Source organism: Etheostoma cragini, chromosome 21 (assembly GCF_013103735.1).
Source record: "Etheostoma cragini isolate CJK2018 chromosome 21, CSU_Ecrag_1.0, whole genome shotgun sequence".
NCBI lineage: Eukaryota > Metazoa > Chordata > Actinopteri > Perciformes > Percidae > Etheostoma > Etheostoma cragini.
In genome coordinates, this window is record NC_048427.1 from 12,067,503 (window position 1) to 12,085,794 (window position 18,292).

General features: G+C 39.6%; 6 protein-coding genes across 7 annotated transcripts; 2 read left to right on the forward strand and 4 right to left on the reverse strand.

The window, feature by feature from the left end:
- Positions 1–82: 82 nt before the first annotated feature.
- c21h16orf91 (chromosome 21 C16orf91 homolog) lies at positions 83–1,040 on the reverse strand. 2 transcript variants are annotated; one of them, XM_034861085.1, is made up of 2 exons: positions 809–1,032; positions 83–486 (listed from the first exon to the last, which is right to left on the reverse strand). In XM_034861085.1, exons 1-2 carry the CDS (start codon positions 904–906, stop codon positions 153–155), a joined length of 432 nt encoding a protein of 143 aa, XP_034716976.1. In that variant the 5' UTR covers positions 907–1,032; the 3' UTR covers positions 83–152. The 2 variants fall into 2 exon arrangements, with proteins under 2 accessions (XP_034716976.1, XP_034716977.1); XM_034861086.1 differs by having other exon boundaries at positions 99–483; positions 809–1,040.
- A 645-nt stretch (positions 1,041–1,685) lies between these two features.
- LOC117937196 (uncharacterized protein C7orf50) lies at positions 1,686–11,073 on the forward strand. Its single transcript, XM_034860985.1, has 6 exons — positions 1,686–1,891; positions 2,206–2,339; positions 2,447–2,554; positions 8,988–9,199; positions 10,067–10,148; positions 10,582–11,073. Exons 2-6 carry the CDS (start codon positions 2,220–2,222, stop codon positions 10,759–10,761), a joined length of 702 nt encoding a protein of 233 aa, XP_034716876.1. The 5' UTR covers positions 1,686–1,891; positions 2,206–2,219; the 3' UTR covers positions 10,762–11,073.
- LOC117937190 (G-protein coupled estrogen receptor 1-like) lies at positions 2,622–4,952 on the reverse strand. Its single transcript, XM_034860978.1, has 2 exons — positions 4,804–4,952; positions 2,622–4,318 (listed from the first exon to the last, which is right to left on the reverse strand). The coding sequence occupies exon 2, from the start codon at positions 4,142–4,144 to the stop codon at positions 2,981–2,983; it is 1,164 nt and encodes a 387-aa protein (XP_034716869.1). The 5' UTR covers positions 4,145–4,318; positions 4,804–4,952; the 3' UTR covers positions 2,622–2,980.
- LOC117937192 lies at positions 6,205–8,378 on the reverse strand. Its single transcript, XM_034860979.1, has 2 exons — positions 7,877–8,378; positions 6,205–7,295 (listed from the first exon to the last, which is right to left on the reverse strand). Exons 1-2 carry the CDS (start codon positions 7,877–7,879, stop codon positions 6,210–6,212), a joined length of 1,089 nt encoding a protein of 362 aa, XP_034716870.1. The 5' UTR covers positions 7,880–8,378; the 3' UTR covers positions 6,205–6,209.
- Positions 11,074–11,732: 659 nt separating the features above from the next.
- On the reverse strand, positions 11,733–15,223 carry gnptg (N-acetylglucosamine-1-phosphate transferase subunit gamma). Its single transcript, XM_034860981.1, has 11 exons — positions 14,972–15,223; positions 14,820–14,874; positions 14,662–14,729; positions 14,455–14,509; positions 14,197–14,280; positions 13,995–14,088; positions 13,549–13,663; positions 13,393–13,475; positions 12,603–12,731; positions 12,421–12,502; positions 11,733–12,344 (listed from the first exon to the last, which is right to left on the reverse strand). The coding sequence occupies exons 1-11, from the start codon at positions 15,078–15,080 to the stop codon at positions 12,265–12,267; spliced, it is 954 nt and encodes a 317-aa protein (XP_034716872.1). The 5' UTR covers positions 15,081–15,223; the 3' UTR covers positions 11,733–12,264.
- A 168-nt stretch (positions 15,224–15,391) lies between these two features.
- On the forward strand, positions 15,392–18,205 carry tsr3 (TSR3 ribosome maturation factor). The gene is made up of 6 exons (XM_034860980.1): positions 15,392–15,639; positions 16,229–16,439; positions 16,979–17,172; positions 17,302–17,469; positions 17,616–17,670; positions 18,037–18,205. The coding sequence occupies exons 1-6, from the start codon at positions 15,453–15,455 to the stop codon at positions 18,194–18,196; spliced, it is 975 nt and encodes a 324-aa protein (XP_034716871.1). The 5' UTR covers positions 15,392–15,452; the 3' UTR covers positions 18,197–18,205.
- The last annotated feature ends 87 nt before the right edge of the window (positions 18,206–18,292 follow it).

Below are 18,292 nucleotides of genomic sequence, written 5' to 3' on the forward strand. Positions count from 1 at the left end.
CTCACATTGCATGCTGATGTAAAACTGAATTGAGAAATAATACCCAGAGACAAGTTGGAGTGTTTACCCTTTAACGCATGTTTCAACCAGTCAACTGAACATTTGCAAGAAATTGACACCTATTACATCATATATACACACAAATCTTACATTTAACTTGATTTACTTTGGGCTTGCTCCTTTTGTTCCTCTGAAAGCAAGCCTGGTAACTGCTCATAGAGCTCCCTCTCCAGCTGTGCATCAATGTTCGTCTCTCCTCTCAAGGTACACCACAATAGAAAGATGGCGAATATGAGGCTGATGGGGAGGACCTTCCACCAGGGCCGCTCAAACTGGCTCCCCATGGAGCGGTTCACTTTCCAGGTTCTGTGACTGGCTTTACTGGTGGAGAACTTGATGGGTTCATCGTTGACCTCTTTATCGCCATCTTTGGACTCCGCTAACCTCTGAGAGCTCAGACTTATGAACCGCACACCGTTCGGTCTGCTGACAAAGAGCACGAATACATCAATTATGAATGGAAAGTACATTGACATGTTTCTCGAAGGGCTGTACTAATGTCTAAGAGTGGTGTAATACTTGTTCTTACTATTTTCATTTTGGAGACTTGAGAGACGTATTTCACATCTAATCAGTTTAGTTAAATATGACGCCCCGGCCTCTTAAACTACCCAAAGGTGTACATATATGACCCCTGGCTTAAATTTCCTAATACCTTACGAAATCTTTAGGTTGGTAACGTTACATTTAAAACTTAGTCATTGAACCACACAACTATTAGTCAAAGTGCGAGCAGATGTACACTCACCTCACTGTCGGTATAACGTTAGCTTCATGAATCAGTAGCCCTCGTCTGAAAGCAACGCGTGTCAGACTGCTGAAAACTCGTCCTGCTGGTGTAGACATATCGGACAACTGGTCATATTAGGACACCACGTTACGTGAAATAAACTCAAGGTTTTCAACACACATCAAACACACCTTAGTAGGTCATGTAATCATTGTGCAACCTTCAATTTCTTCCGGTTGTGCTTTTGAACACTGATTGTGACCGTTCCACTACAAGCCAGAGGTCTAGCTTCTGTTTGTTTATGGTGGCATTAGTCGGTATCAATCTGTTAATATTTAATAATTAACATATATATTACGCCGAATGCTTGTCTTTTCGTCGTTGTCCGTTTCCTTCCACTTTCTTTGTGTTGAAATAAATCCGGTGGATTTATGAGGAATATGGTTAACTGCTCCTCAGATAGCTAGACTATCTGTCCAATCTGAGTTTTATCTCGCACGACTAAAACAACTTTTGAACGTATACATGTTCCACCAAAACAAGTTCCGTCCCGAGGCTTGACGATTGTGATTGGTTTGAAAACTTTAATTATCTTGCGGTGAAAGATATGATGATGTAATGTTTTGGCCTGATAAGCACAGACTCTAGTAGTTGGTGTAATTTAATATCAGACGTTCTTACCAGCTGCTATATGTTTTAACACTGTAACAATCATAGACTGTGTATATATATATAAATATAATTGAATACACAGCTTATGTTAACAATATCCTGGCCCCAGCATTAAATTAAATTTGTTCTATGTGTTTGAATGTTTTGGTGTTATTTTCTAGTGAAAAATATTTCCAAATCACACTCAATTTAAGAAATCATCATATTTTTTTTCCTCAATATTTAAAAATATATAAAGCATGATTGGTACGAGGGTCTTTGAAGCGGTCTCAACCATTGACCAATCACAAAACAAGGGGAGATATCCGTCCAATCACGCTTTATCTATCCGACATCACTTCCGGTTTAGGTCCACGCTCTATCTCTGCATTTCTTATCCAGCCTGTGGTCTCTTCTTACTCAAATTATACACGTTTTGTTGCAGTTTAAGTAAGTACATTTGTATATAAGAACAGTGTAATAAGATACATGTTTGGTCAATGATTGGCTACGTTTTAGACGTGATGGCAGTTTATGCGGGGGCCGTAGAAATACCAGCGTAACACGTGTTTGGGCTGTGAAAAATGTTTACATGTGTTGAGTATCAGTTGTACTTGAGGTCAAAATGTTCTTGTATTTCTCTGTCAATGTCATGGAATGTTTATCACAGAAATGTAAGTAAGCAAAAGCTCTAATCCTCCTCTAGGTTTATTATATGCCCATTTCATACTACAGCGTGTGTATTCGCATTGTTTTGTTTGTAGGAATATAGTATCCCATGGCCAAGGACAAATCCTTGACAAACCCGCCTAAAAGGAAGAAGTTGAGTTCAAATGTCAGCGAGGAAGAAGTGATGGACACTAACATAAAAAAGAAAAGGAAAAAGATGAAAGTAGAGGTGAGTAAGATATTGACTTGTATCTGTACCCATAGACATAGATGCCTGTTTTAGATGACACAACCTGAAAGAATAACCTAAAAATCATGATTGTTTGTTTAATTCAGGAGGCTCCAGTACAGATTCCTCATGTGACAATCACAGCAGATGATAAAAAACAGAAAAAGAAAAAGAAACAAATGACAGAGCAAACACAGAAGACAAAGCAAAGTGAGGTAAGAGCATTTGCTGTTTCCATTTGTTTTCTTCTGTTTCTGTGAGTACTCAGGTGAACCCGGCTGATTTTTTTGTGTTTTTTTGGTTGTCTATACAGAATGCTCTTTACTTGGGCTGGTAATAACCCAGTCTTAAAAACAAGATGTTTTAAGGTATAATTAATAGCAGCTGAAAGTTATAGTTTTTGGAGGCCAATTGAAAGTTGACATTGTTTTCTTACAGTTTAGTTGGTATTACTAAAATTATTTATATGACAAACGTTCAGATTTTCAATCCAGGTGGCATCAGAAATGCATTAAAAGCTGATATTTAAATTGATTTAATTCTGTCAAAACACGATAAAAAAGTCCCATAAACGGTGTACATAAACAATAAATAACGGATTCAACGCAAGCGATTCCACAACAGTTGGAGCCCTTGCGTTTTCATTGTCCCTTAATGTCTTTACACTGATGGCACAGACATGATCTATTGTCGGTGTGACCTACAGTATGCAGTAGGCAGTTATTTTGGGGGGGAAGCAGAACAGTTTGTGGAAGGTTTGTTGGAGCTTCAATGTGTGGACCGCCTTGGTCTGTCGCATGGCCACATGTGCTTCCCGCTGGGACAGGGAGAACTTTTCCTGTGGCTGACCTGTGCCTGAGCTTGGCCCATATGATCCTCAGTTTATTCTGAAAGGTCTCCCCAAGGAAGCTGTAGATGAGCGGGTTCAGGCAGCTGTTAGAAAAGGCCGCCAGCCTGACAGCATGCCCTGTCAGGGGGTAATCCTGCCAAAGTGTCCCGCTTTCTGCGTCACCTCTCAGAAGGTCAACACTTATAAACACATTCTCCGGGAGCCAGCAAAGGAAGAAGACTAACACAGCGGCTGAGATCATCCGCAGGGCTTTCTGCCTGCGAGGCCTCTGCTGTGGGCCGTCATGACCCCTGTTGCTCCGCTGCAGCACCTGTGCTATTTTCCAGTAGCAGAGACCCATGATGCAGAAAGGCAGCAAGAAACCCAACGTCACCTCCAGCCACTGAATCTGGGTCACGTTTGCAAAGCAGAAGTGGAGTTCCCCAGCGTGTTGCCTTTGAGCTATAGCGAAAGGAAGCACGGTGAGCAACGCCGAAAGCACCCAGATAAGGAAGCAGCTGAGGCGTGCGCGAGGCATGCTGTGACCAGTGAAGCCAGTCAGCGAGACAAAGCGGTCAAAGCTCATCCAGGTTAAGAAGAAGACACTGCTGTACATGTTGACCTGCTGAAAAAAGTTCATGAAGGTGCAGAGGCCGGGCTTGTCATAGTAGCCTGGCTTCAGATTGAACACCTCGATCAGAGAGTCAGCCACAAGGGCAAGGTCGGCAACGGCAAGGTTCACAAAGTAGAGGTCCGGGGCTGTCAAGTGACCCCTGTGGTACAGGTTCACCACTAAGATGAGGATGTTCCCGATGAAACCGACAGGGAACAGGAATATAATGTAGAGGCTGGAGAGGAAGAGGCTGATTAAATAAAGCTGACTATTCTCTGAAAATTCCTGCAGAAAATCAGACACTGCTGCCTTTGTGCCATTTATCTGAACAGTAAAGACTTTGTAGTCCATGTACGTGGTCATGTCCAGTATTACACTTTAGTGTTGATCTGGTGTTAGCAGTAGCTAATCAATAAGTTGCCATAATGCTTAGTTTTCCAAGGGTTTAGCCCCAGTAGAGACCATGGTGTCATCTGTTTCCTCTTTCTGCACCGGGGTCTTCTTGGATGAACAGTACAGGGATGCCCACTTTTTGTTCTGTACAGAGAAGAAGAAATGCAGTTAGTCAAGCTTGTTTTCAGCTTCGCAGGAATTGGGATATTTCTTGGTTATATGTTTGTACCCGCTCTTACAAAATGTCATATACCCTTCTATTCAAGATTATTATACAAGATCAGTTTCAAGCCCCATGGTTTATATCAATGTTTCTCAATGCTCCACTTGTAGCTGTTAACATTTCAGATTAGCTGCCTTTCTTTAAATTATTTTAGAGTAAGGATTAAGAGAGAATGCTATAAAAAGAGAATGCGTCCTTCTGTTGATGCAAAATTGCAATAATTTTTTTTTTTCCCTCTACTGTCAATTCTATAAAAAAAGACATGCTTTAAAATCGTTGTTGTGCTTTAGTTGCTTTAGAACAACTGTTGGTCAAATTAGTGGTACATTCAACAGAATTTAAAACTATAAGACAATAGTCAGTTATCTTTGATATAATTAATTTGTGAGTCATATAAAATACCTACCTGAGTTTCCTTGCACTGCATTGCGGTCTTTATAATCCTCCCTGTGCCGATGGTGGTGACTTTGTAAGCAGGTGTCACAGAAAATCCAGAGAAATGTTGTGGTGCCACCCACAAACAACAGACACACAACGCAGGCGTGTGCGCACACACTCACTTGCACAAACTGGATTTTTTTTTTTTCTCTGACAAATATGAAAACCTTTTTTGTTTATCACAGTCAGTTTATTGGCAATACAGAAAGTAGTCACAATTAACATCCCCTTTGTATGTTTATATAGACTTATTTTTTTGCATAAATGTTAACGTCAAGTAAAGTGCGAACAGGACTGTGATTGTAGAATGTTTAAATATATAAATATGGGAGTCCTGGCACTTTAAGCAGACAGACTAACAGTTTATTTACACAAAACAAGATGGACAGACTGGAACAGTCTCAATTCATTTATTTTTTCAGGCTCTTTATAACACAAAATATTATAATATTATTTAGCAGCCCCTTTGTTTTTAGTTTTGGTTTATAGGCTTAGCTGTTTGAGACTGTATGTGATATGCCATATTGATAATGTATACATACATTTCTCCTTTTAATGATTTTGGGACTTTCCTATAAGATCTGTGTTGCTACAATGGTTCTACACAGTGTGAGTCAAGTCTAAAATTAAATGGGATGAAACAAAAACCTATGCAAACCAGCTCTTCTATTCAGTTTCTTACTGGTCCCTGGTTTTGAGCCACTCTATATCGGTACTGATGCAAGATGTGATCCATGCAGGTCAGTTATTCCTAGAATTGGTGCCCATCAATTTCTCCAGTTCACATTATCACCTGCCTCGCTTGTTTTGGTTCTTTTTAACAGCTTTAAAAACTAATAATAAAGTAAATTTTATTGCCACTGTTGGCCTAAAGTTAAAATCAGAGTTTTATTTTCCTTGACCTAATGTTTTTTCCTATGTGGCATTCTGGGAATTGCAGAGGTTTTTTGAGGCATTTGGTCTAAATGGACTTTTGTGTAAATCGTGTTTATACAAACAGTCTGTTTTCCGAGAAAAGAGGTGTGTCTAAGAGAAGTTTAAAGAGAGATGAAATTGCACGTACTACCAACAGTAAGTCCTTTTTTAATGGTCCTATTCGTTGATTTAACGTGTGTAAGGACTGTACATGTGGCACAGTTCTGGAGATGTACAGCAAAACATTTAATTTTTGTAAAATACAAATGTACAAAAAAAATGAAATTTGAAAAATAGCTTAGCAAACTTTGAAAAAACACGCATTAAAACAGTTAAATAGAAAAATAAACACTGAAAGCATTTTAAAAGCAAGATTAAGAATATGTCCAATACATCAGATCTCAAAAGTCTTTATTTTGATGCGTCAGGAGAGTTCTATTTTAGATGAGTCGTCGTCCTCTATGACTCTATGTCCTGCAGGGTGTCTGTGATCTCGATGTGGGGAGCGATAATGTTTCTGTTGGGCTGTGTGCGTCCGGGGCTTCGACAGGTGTCCCTCAGCTGCCTAAACACTCCGTGGAGAGTCTCTCGACACGGCCTGTGCATGAGCAGCACTAGCAGGAGGCTGACGCTGCTCCCTGAGAACAGTACAAACTCAGCCACGCTCAGAAACGCCTGCTCACGATGGCTCAGCTCCTCCTTCTCTTGTTGTGCTAGTCGTTTTAGTTGTGCTCCTCTCACCAGCGCCACGCTGTAGAAGAGCTGGCAGAAAAATATGACCACGGTGACCGTCAGGAACACAGGACCTTCCTCGGAGCCGGAGAGGAAACGCCCTTTTGATTTCCACTGCCGGACGCAGCCACCTATTAGAAGTCCCAGTTGAAGGATGTAGGGAATCAAAAAAGCCAGGCACAACCTAGCCGCTGCATACGACTCACCATCACGAATTGGATCCATAAAACACGTGGCATTTTCATTCAGACCATCTTTGGGTCCACGAAGTCCAGCCAGCAGGAGAGAAATCAGGATAGAAGTCAGGATCACCAGAGCCGCACAGACCCACGGCTTCCTCAGCAGGGCGTGGGATGGAGGATCCAGGGTTAGGACATAAGCCATGAGCACTAAGACCAGCAGGCCACTCAGAGAGGCTGTGTTGATGGTAAAGGAGAGAGCAGCACAGCCCAAGCCTGTGGTATACAGGTATTTTGGTCTGTATGTCACAGCGTGGAGAGAGAGAAGCAGAAGCAGCATCTGGAGGCCACAAAAGCCCCAGAGCAAGCAGTCGAGCCAGGCCAGCCGTCTCTGGGCTCTGTAGGTCTGGATGAAGCTGTAGAGCAGGAAGCAGCCTGCGATGAAGCCCAGCCCCGCCAAGAAACTGTAGACAGAGTTTGCCCGGGAGGTTATGTCATTGGCTGCAATTTGTTCAGTAGGAGAGTAGGTTGCTGAAGTGGAGGTAGCAATGATGGAGGTGATACTGTCCACAACAGTGAAATTGTTGGAATATGGAGATGTGGTGCTCCCCACCATGTCCACGCTTCGATTAGACTGAAAATGAAAAGAGAAAACATGCACTGATGACATCCTGTCCTCTTTAGCATCAGCCGTCCGTGTTTGTCAAGCATTTCCTCCCGTCAGGGGAGAATAGAAATCGAATGAACTATTAGCAAAGTTGGTGTTTTGGGGTACAGGTGCTTTGGATACAAGTATTTGTATGTTATGTTACTTGGTGTCTCTAAATCAGCTGTCCTTTTAGTGCACATCAACAAGTGGAAAACTATGTTTGAGTAAATAAGCTCATGTATTCAACACTGTTTACCATTGCTCAGCCTGTGAATCGTTGAATTAGATTCTCACAGAAACCTACTCTTACAACATATTGGGCATTTCCTTCCTGAATAACTTAAAAGTTCAGCAAAGATTTTAACTTAACTGGAAGTCATTATTGTAGATCTCTAAAAATATATCAAGTGCTGACTAGATTTTAGAAGGGAAACCTTTTGAATAAATTTAGTTAAAATGTTTGTTTTCTAAAATCCTTCCTACGACCACATGTCCCCGTTGGCCCGTCTTTGTCTAGTCTGCTTTGAGGAACTGCCTACTCAGTAAAAACACATGTTTCCACTTACCATGTTTGCTTTCGTCACTCGCTCGTCTTCTGTTTAGTATCCACCAGCCTGACGCTGGTGATTGACTTAAATCTCTGAAAGTGATGCTCTTTGCATGGACACGGCCACTCACTGTGAAGGACTTTTTATATTTCTATGGGCGATACCCTGCCAGCATACTTTCAGAATGACTTCGTGGCCATGTGATCAAAATCTTTCCCTCCCCTCCCTCCTTTTTTTTTCTCCCTTCTTCATCATCGTGCAGACTGAGGTCTGTCAAATCAGAGCATACTGCGTCCCTTGTTTAATTTCCCCTGAGAGGTAAACACAGTCTTTAAGTTGTGCCGTGGTTACTGGCTCCTGCAGCTACATGGCTTTAATTTGGTTCTTTATTCCTTAAGTTTAAACAAGTGTTTTTACCAAGCATGAAGTATTCTGCAGACAAATGGAGAGCTAGATAATTACTTTCATCCTGTTGCAAAGGGAACATATTATTTTTTGTCTGTGGTAGTGTTGTCTCGCAGCAGTTTTTCCGTCATGAAACTGCGATTAAATTTGTGTACACTCACACACCTGTTTGTTTTTGTGGTTCCTCTGTATGATTGGGCAAAAAAATGACTTAACGGCTGGTTATTTTTAAACCGTACATACGTGTGCTGTGGATGTGAATAGCGAGGGCTTTGAATGCTGAAGGGATGTCGCACACCACAGTAAACTTTACAACACCCTATAGTCTGACCTCATCGCTGCAGATACAGGAAACGTTCCTCCGAGCTAAAGTACAACAGGAAGTGATTCAAACTCAAAAGGGTGTTTTAGCTTTCACATGTCTGTAACAAAAACAAAATGTTACATTTATTTTATCTCTTACATTAAACTTAAGATATTTTAAGCATCTAGCATCAGCTCTGCACTTACCCATAAAACTGTAACATACAGAAAATTGGCAGGAAATGGCTGTTAAGTAAACGGTTTTGTTATTGTTATAATCTTTATATTTTTCTTACCATTCAATCAATGTGGAGTTATTTAGGGATGTAGGATAATGGGTTTTGATAAGGGTCTACAAAGGAAGTCCTGTTAATGGAGATAACTCCCATGAGCCTTTGTTTTGCTTTGGTGCGCCTTCCAGATTTCCAATCCACGCCATCGCCCCGAGGGGACACACGAGCTGGAGGGAGAGGAGGACTTAAGTCCCGAAGAGAAGCGAGTCCTGGAGAGGAAGATGAAGAAGATCCTAAAAAAGGAAGAGAAGAAGAGGCTTAAAGCTGAGGGAGAGACCTTACCGAAAACTGAGGCATCTGAATCCATTGCACCTCAGCAGGCCTTAGATTACCTCACCTGGTAAGAGCAACTCTTATTTAGAACAGGACAGGTAAATCGACTTGTTGGCCTCCTTCAGATGATGACATCACTTCTTTAATACGAAACTCCAGGTCCAAAACAAACCCAGTCTCTGTATCCACATAACCAGCAATGTACTATTCAGGCATTTAAGCCATGATATGGATCCAGAAGACCACAAACTGGCCATCTTTAAATTATATTTCACAGCAAAAAAAAGGATGTAATCAGAAACACTTAAACAATTTGATGCAATTCAATAGAGTCCTCAAAACACAATACTACTTTGGTTATGATGGTTCCTTATGGTGAGAATGTGTCAAAGGTGTAACTCTTTGGTAATTGTTGATGGGGGTGGTGTATGGTCAGATATTACACAATAAGTTCAGTATACCAGTCATAAGAAGCCCAACCTTGTGAAAATGTTGTAATGTATAATATCTCCTGTGGCTCTGAAGGACCCTTCTAAAGTCTGAGAAAATGAACCCTGATTATTTTGCCTTGAGAAAGCCTGTGTTGCTAACTTGGGGTATTGGGTTTGAAAGAGGTTTGTGTTTACCAGACAGGCAGGGTCTAATGCAAGATCTCATCACGTTGCATTGTGAAAAGTGTGCTGTGTGATCCAGTGGTATTTAAATAGACCCGTATTAGGGACTAAAACTCAGGATACATTGGCCTCTACTATTTTTTCTGGAGTACCTCTTCAAGGACAAGGTCCTGCTCCTTGTTTTGTATATGGGAGGGCATAATACAGTGAACAGTATAAAGCAATCCAGAATAATAACACAGACAACAAATTGCGGTATCATAAAAAAACAACAACACCTTTACTTGTAATTACAACTTGCATCGGTTTTGTCTTTGCAGCTGGGCGGAGAACCGCGCGGAATGGAAGTTCCAGAAGACCAGGCAGACGTGGTTACTGCAGCACATGTTTAACTCCCAACAGGTAAAAAAAGAAACCCAGTGTGGTCGTGGTGATGATTCTCAGCTGAGGTACAGAGTGAGCGAGTTGTTGACCCCAGAGCGATGTCTTTCTGTTTGAGTTACACCCACTCTCTAATCTCCATTCATAAAATATACTGTATAACTTTAAGACTGCTGTTTTATCAGCATTTTTTTGAATACAGCATGGGTAACACTTTTGGAGAACAGAGGTCAATCTATGAAAAATGTATCAGTCTTTATGAACAACATACATTTAAAGATGTGCTCTCATGCCATCTTTTTAGAATTATATATATTATAAAGTACAATATACTGTATATTTATTACAAGTCACTATTTACTTACTATTTCCATTTATTTATACAGTGTACTATCTAAACTAATAGGCAGCTGACTGGATTCAAGCAAAACGATCATATAAAATATTCTCTCAGATTCCAGATGAGAAGTTCTCCATGCTGCTTCAGTACCTGGAGGGGCTCCGTGGAGGAGCCAGAGACATCACAGTGCAGAAGGCCTTAGTGCAGGTCGAGGTGTCAGGACAATCACCAGAGGACACGGATGTCCAGCAGAGGGCGCACAGAGCCAGAGAAGTTATCCAGCTGCTCTCCTGAACCCACCACCATCAACCCAAATGAAGCCCACTCGGAAAAAGACTGAGACATGTTTGTTGGTCAGTGGACTGAATCTCCACCGTGGTCCCCAGCCAGGTTCAAAACATGCTTAGTATGTAGTTTTTTGGACTGGTCCTTAAGGGGAAAGGATTGGGTTTTGATTAAATTGCCAGTATTGCTCACATTTTTTTATATTTAAATTTGGCTAGGTTACGTTTTTAAATTTTTTCTTGAGATTACTTGTGTGCATCATTGCCTGCTAGTAATAAGTTACCAAAATAATTTCCTAAAGTATGAAATCTTACAAGTTCATTTTACACAGTAGCTACTTTTACCAGCTCCAAATGTAAATAGTCCAGTTTCGCCATTATGGGCGGACAAGGAGAGATGAAGATGCAACAGAATGCTGAGACTGCTGGAGTTAAAGTGTCAGGAATGTTTGTAGTCAAGACGTGTTTGTGCGTGTCAAACCCCCATAATCTGTGAAGTCACTTTTCTCATCCAATCGAGGTATAAGCATGATTCAGTTTTAGTTCTCCTCTTCTTTCCAGCCCAGAGGTTCACAATTCATACATTTGTATTCATACACCTATTCTTAAACTAAATCTGTCTAATCATGTGTGGTTGTGGTTGTTCATAATATTCATATAGTCAAGCTTTGTAGTACCTAAAATTTGCATCTTGTCCAAGCCCAAAGCAGATATCCAGTAAGTACTGTGTAGGAGCAGCTGGCAGTTGTGGCTGCTTGATCTGAGAGGAATTAGGCCTTCAGCACGTAAAGATTCATTTTGACTCTTATTTCGGGTTATAAACTTTTCAGGAGAAACAATTGAGTCTCTATATGTGAGTTAAGGCTGGTGACATCACTTCCTAGATTTATAAAAATAACCAGTACACACTATTCCACTGACGTAAATACTACCACAAGCCTATCTGGTGGTCTGATACACATAAAAAAAACACCAATTGTCTCATAAAATGCTTTATGTCCTGTCCATTAGAAAATCAAAAATAATATTTATGTTATGGATGTTTTTTCATAGTGTCTCCTACCTAGTAAAAGGTTTGTAGTTTTCAGTGCGCCAATCAAATACAGTACAAATCTTCACCTGTAAAAGTGTTAAGGAACTTTACAATTGCAACATGTGTTAACCTGCTGAAGACTTAAATGTTTAAACAAATACATTAAACTTTTCCCCCTCTTGAAACTTTATTTAAAAAAAGTTTCTTCTCAATGTGTTTGCAGAATGTTATTTATTACCGAGACTGATAAAAAGTCCTCGAAAGTGTTGGGAGGGAAAAAAAGCTCTGCAAAAGTTTCTAATCCACATTTGAGTTCCGTTTTTCTCTGGCATTTGTTTAAATTAACATTTAGTGCCGTCACCAGGTACAGCAATATTGTCCAGTGATGGTCCGTGTCGCTTACACTGATCAACAAAATCTTCACATGCACTCAGGTGATTTTAAATGGAGGAGGGGACTTGATCTGAGAGAGTTTTTGTTTTACTGCCGAACAAAAAGGCCGTTGTCTCCCCGTAGATGTTGGTCCTTAACTGTCGCACTCGCTGTGCCTTTGGCTTCATCTGCGACAAAGAACAAATAATGTTAACACAATATACTACTTAAACAAATGAAGACAGTATAGTTCAATTCACTTACTTTGCTTTGAATCGTAGGTAATATTGTGTTGAGTGAGGAGAGTGTGCAGTCTCTCAATCTCTTCTCTCTGTTTTTGGAAATCCTTTATGAAAATATACAATTTCTGTCACACATTTTAAACAGTATTGCACTTATATACGTTATTTTGTAGGCTATTTGTACGAGTACATAAATGTACACACCTCTGTACATTTCTGTAAAGAGTTGTGTGTTCCTGAATCAGCTGCAACTTCTGGCAGCTTTATCTTCACTTTTTGGCTCTTCAGGAGACCAGCGTCGTCAAAAATATCCCTTAAAATATTGTTGTATCCCTGCGGCAAACATATAGGTACATTGTGTGTTATTGGCAAGACCATTAGACTATAGCTAAAACTGAAATAAAAATGGGAAAAAGTAGGACAGAGCTTTGAAATGTAAATTACTGTATAATGTTCAGTGCAAATAGAACAAAGGACTAGAGGTCTGTGTTGGAATCACTCGGGGAATCTTAAGAACACCTATACAGTTCATCAGCTTGCAAGTGATCAGCCAAATGACCATAACTTGCTGCTCAATCACAGGAGCACTTTCAGTGAAAGACTCATTCTCCCAGAATGCATCGCAGAGCACCACAGGAAGTCATTCCTGCCTGTGGCCATCAAACTTTACAACTCCCCCCTCTAAGTGTCTGACACACAAACACTTAGAGAGGTTGGAAGTGGACAATATTATCTGTTTTGTGCAATAATACTGACTTGAAATGTGTGCAACACTCAACTGCTACCATTATTATTACTTTTCACCATTACAACTCCCTAATTATGTAAATACCGTATCATAACATTCCTTTAACTATGTAAATACCGTACATATCCACACTCCTTATATTTCTTTATTAATATTTCTACTTGATTATTCTATTCCTGCAACTGCAACACAGAAATTCCCTTCGGGGATCAATAAAGTATTTCTGATTCTGAAACTGGTCTTTACCTGCTCCGTAATGAGACCTTCATAACGAGCCTGCGCAGCTTCATCCCATTCCCTTTGGAGCTTCTCACTCAGTGTCGGGTACACTTAAAAAGAGCATACAAATGATAAGACATCCCTATTACCTTGACTTGCCTTAATAAGATGTCTTTGTCTTACCCAAAAGGGAATGTGGATGGCAAACAAGTGGAGTCTCAAAGGTTAGCGAGTACACACAAGTACTGGGCTCTGAGACTTGAGCAAGCTTGCTGCTTGCACTGCAGACAAAAATCACCTGCAGAAACAAAAGAAACCAACAAAAAATTCTAGTGTTCATATTGTTGATTTATTCGGGACAATGATTGTGAGACGATGTTTCGATTGAAAAGTTGTCTGTCTAATATGGCTCTGGGGTGATGGTTCAAAACTTTCAAATCAAATGTTTCATCTAGACTTTAGGTAAATATTGAACTGATTGATTCACTGTTTAAGGTTTTGTTTATTATCTCCCACAGTGTTATTTGAACTCTTATATTTAAGAAGAAACACAGACCCTATACAAAGCCAGTGGGACCTCCTTAATTATGTTAAATAACCATCAGAAAAGAGTAGGCATTAAAACTTACATTTGTTTCCCTGTTTCTGGTTCCACAAGTATCCCCGTCTCTCATCCACATGCCCGTGAAAGTGTTATTTGCTATTTCCCACTCCTGCCAGATCCTGTTAGGAACACACAAAAGCTGCTCTTACAACAATCCCAATTGCTATTCAGTTATTGATTGGTATTTGCTATAAAGGTGTATGTGTATACGTAAGGTAATATCTTACCCCAGGATCCCACTGTAGGAATTCCATCTAAATGACTGCTCATGTTGGGTGACGTTATGAAATGGACAGAATTCATATTTGTACCTGCAATATGACCAGGCACACAAATCCCCTGTTATGTGTTTCCAGAAACCTTTATGTAACATGCATGTACCAAACTTTAAGCATCCAAAACAGGATTGTTTTATTAGGCCAGTGGAAATGGGGAATAAAAACCTAAATGTAGTGCTCACATGATATGTGATGTAAAATACTTACGTTGACTCTGTGAGACTGAAGCACTTCCCAGCAAGCTGATGAAAATGTGTGGGGCCTTGAGGAAGACATTGGTGTTGATATAATAAGTGAATTCAGTAATTGAGACAGAAAATAGCGTGGTAACTCCCAACATCTACTGAACCGGTAAACACTTTACAACAAGGATTTAATCAAATGTAGGCTTTAAATGGTGTCAGACTATTTTACCAGACACTGGAGATGGGGTCACTTTAGGCTGGAGTCTGCTTCCCTGAGCCAGAAAAGGATTGTTCAACCTAAATCCACAAACGCAAAGAAAATCAGTCAGGAAGAAGCTAATGTCAACAAGGTGCACACTGTGATAGATAGGTCTTGGCTTAACGTACCCAAATGTGTTTGGCTCCTCGACTATCTTCATTTTACCGGCGAATCCATGGTTTGCTGTATAAGAAACAGTCAACATCAGACTCTCCTCAAATCAAAATGTTGCACATATGGTTTGGCGACGTAAACAAATACATAGCATGTAAGCACTTACTGAAAAGAGAAACGCAGACCATCCACAGCCTTAATAAATTATGCATTCCGTTACAAAACTTTGAAAGGCTAATTTTTGACTGACTAAAATAAATTGTGCTGATTGCCATTGGGTTGTCTTCTTTAACTGTCTATGGTTGTTTCTCTGTCGGTTATTTTCTTAATTTCCTGCTTTGTTGGTCATTCGTCAGATGACATTGCACGTGATGAAAATAAGACTAGAGCATGCGCAGTTTACGTCTTGGACGACAACGTACTTTCCACGATACAGTAAAAGTAACAAAAGCTAACTAACGTGTATTTTAAATAGTTTAAAAAGCAGCGCGCGATAGACGCAGGAATAACAATTATATTGTGACAACCTATTTGAATTTGTGAATGGTCTACGTGTAATTGAAATACTTTAGACCTACTGGGCAGTATGGTCTATATCTAACGTTAGCAAGCTAGCTAACGGTAGAGTAGCTAAATTCCGTAAACACATGCTAGTTAGTTTTAACGCAAGCTGTAATCTGACAGTAGCAAACTTGCTGTCCACTGGTTGCAACATGGGACGTAAGAAACAGGACAAGTTTGTGCGCCCAGACAACAAAGGCAAAGAAAAAAGACATAAGCTGAAGGGGAAATCCTTAGAGGCCTTTACAGATGAAATGCACACTGCTTTTCAAGGTAATAATGACTAGTTACAATCCAAACTTATGTTTCAACTGTTTTGTGCTTGCCTCATATTTAACGTCTGTGTTACAAGTCAAAGATTTAATAAAGGACAATAGTTATCCTGTTTATGCACGTTTCATCCCATTTAAAATTAGCTGACCCATAACTGGACTAATGTAACATTTAATTTTACATAATGGCACAACGTCCACCTTACATCCTTACACCTGCATACAGTAACAATCCTGTCATTTTTCTAAGATATTGTCAAAAGGTATTGCTAAGTTTGTTTATTGATAAGTATTATAGTTTTTTTGCAATGTTTTGTCTTCTGTCTCTTCTGGTTATCTAGCTGTGTATTTTTCTAAATAAATACACAATACATAATTAAATATTTATAGGAAGGACAGATGTACCCAAGTTTCTCAAGAGAATTACAGGGTTTACATGGCATTCCTGTATTTTAGTTTTGGGCCATAAAACGTTGAAAAGGTGAAAAAAAAACAAATGAAAGTTAGTTAACTAAGAGTGCTCACACTTGTATCATGATGTACACTTTCATCATAATGTACACTTTGTCCTCTGTCACTGTGTTTTTCAGCCAGTTTTTACCCAGAGGAGGGCGCAGAGGCATCTCAGGTGAAACTGCCTTGTCCACTTGCCATGTGGGAGTTGGGTCACTGTGATCCCAAACGTTGTACTGGCAGAAAGTTGGTACGCAAGGGCTTTGTACGCAACCTGCGCCTTAATCAGAGATTTAATGGACTCATACTGAGTCCAATGGGCACAAAGTATGTGACCCCAGCGGACAGGTGTGCATTTTTTCTTTTTTATTATAACACATCATGAATATTCATAATATAAGCCATAAACTGCCACATATAACAGTAATCAGGTCTTCTTTTCTTTTGATTGATCAGTTCCTAATTTAATCTATAAAGGTTTGATTTTAAGATATTTTATGTCAGATTAACAACCAAAAATGCAGACTTCATTGACATTTTCAGACTTCTTTGTTTCCTAAACCCAACCGCGTCACGTTTCGCAAGTCAACTGTTGCTTTCTTCTCGCGATAACACTGCAAGTGGCGTGTATGTTGACGTCCTCTTTATATAGCATGGACATACACGCGGATAGTTTAAAATGCGTACAGATAACATGCCACTTGGCTTAAGAAAGTTGGTGTGCAAAGTCACAATGTTATGTTGTTATTTTATAGCAAAATTATATTACCATAATACCATAAAAAATGTTTTGTTTGAATGGTCTTTAATAAATCACTCTTATTGTGATCAAATGATAATGGAAATGTGAAAAAACAATACGTTTTTGTATGGACTTTTATGCACAGAGAGATTGTGGCCCAAAATGGGTTAGCGGTGATCGATTGTTCCTGGGCTAAACTGGAGGAGACTCCCTTCAATAAGATGATCGGAAGTCATCCCAGGTTACTGCCATACCTCGTAGCTGCAAACCCCGTCAACTACGGCAAGCCTTGCAAGTTATCCTGTGTTGAGGCTTTTGCTGCCACATTCTGCATTGTTGGTAAGGCCTTAGCTTTAGCTATTCAGGGATTATGTACTGTTTTGTCTTCCTGGTTGCTTTTTTTGTATCCTGTCCCAAATTAAAAGGTACATCAGTGTGACTCATAACAAACTGTATCTGATTTTTCAGGTTTTGAAGAACTTGCAATGCTCTTGTTAAATAAATTCAAGTGGGGGAGAGTGTTCCTGGATCTCAATAAAGTTCTGCTGGACCGCTATGCTGCATGCCTGTCAGAGGAAGAACTGCTCTGTGTAGAAAAGGAGTATCTCACGTCTAAACCAGAGGAGGAGGAGTTTGGTAAAATGGGGGAGAAAAAAAAAACATGGGTTCCCGTTTAGTGTTTTTCCTACATGTGACAAGGATTTATTTTGTTGCAGATATAAGACATCTGTTGTTGAAACTATTTTCTTTTTAATGTAAGCTAATCATCTATATGTTCACAGATCCATTTGATGTTAACTCAGGAGTAGAATGCAGGAATCTCAACAGACGTCTGTGGTAAGCACTTCAAATTGCTCATGAGGTCATTACATTTATAATCAGAGTGAGGTAATTACCCCCATAATTTGTTTTCTAACCATGTAGTAATACATGTGATTAATAAAGTATCAGTACTGATCCATTCATTTTACTATGGACAGGTGGTCAATTTATAGAATCAGCATTTTTTCCTCCCATATCACTTTATAAAATGTTTAATTTGTAACGGAAAGGAAACTGTCAGTTAAAATTAAAAACAAAAAAAGTCAGTAAGTCCTATTGCTTGGATATACCAAATATTCCCTAAAAAGAGTCTGCTCATTCCAAGTTTGTTTTCCATGGGTATGGTTACTAAGTTTGTCAAACTCTCATTTCTGTATTAAGTGCACCTGAAGAAAATGATTCTAGTGAGGATACGGACACCTCAGAGGATAACGAAGATGAAGAAAAGGATGAAAAAACACAATGCAACACTGAGTCAAGAACAGTCCCACATCATGATGAAGAAGAAGAGGAACAAACTGCATCAAAATCATCACAATAAAGCATACTAGTATCAAAACAAATTGCAAATGTATTTGTTTTATGTAAATAGACTAAAAAAATTAATACTTGCAACCTTCATTCAGTTTAAGGTACA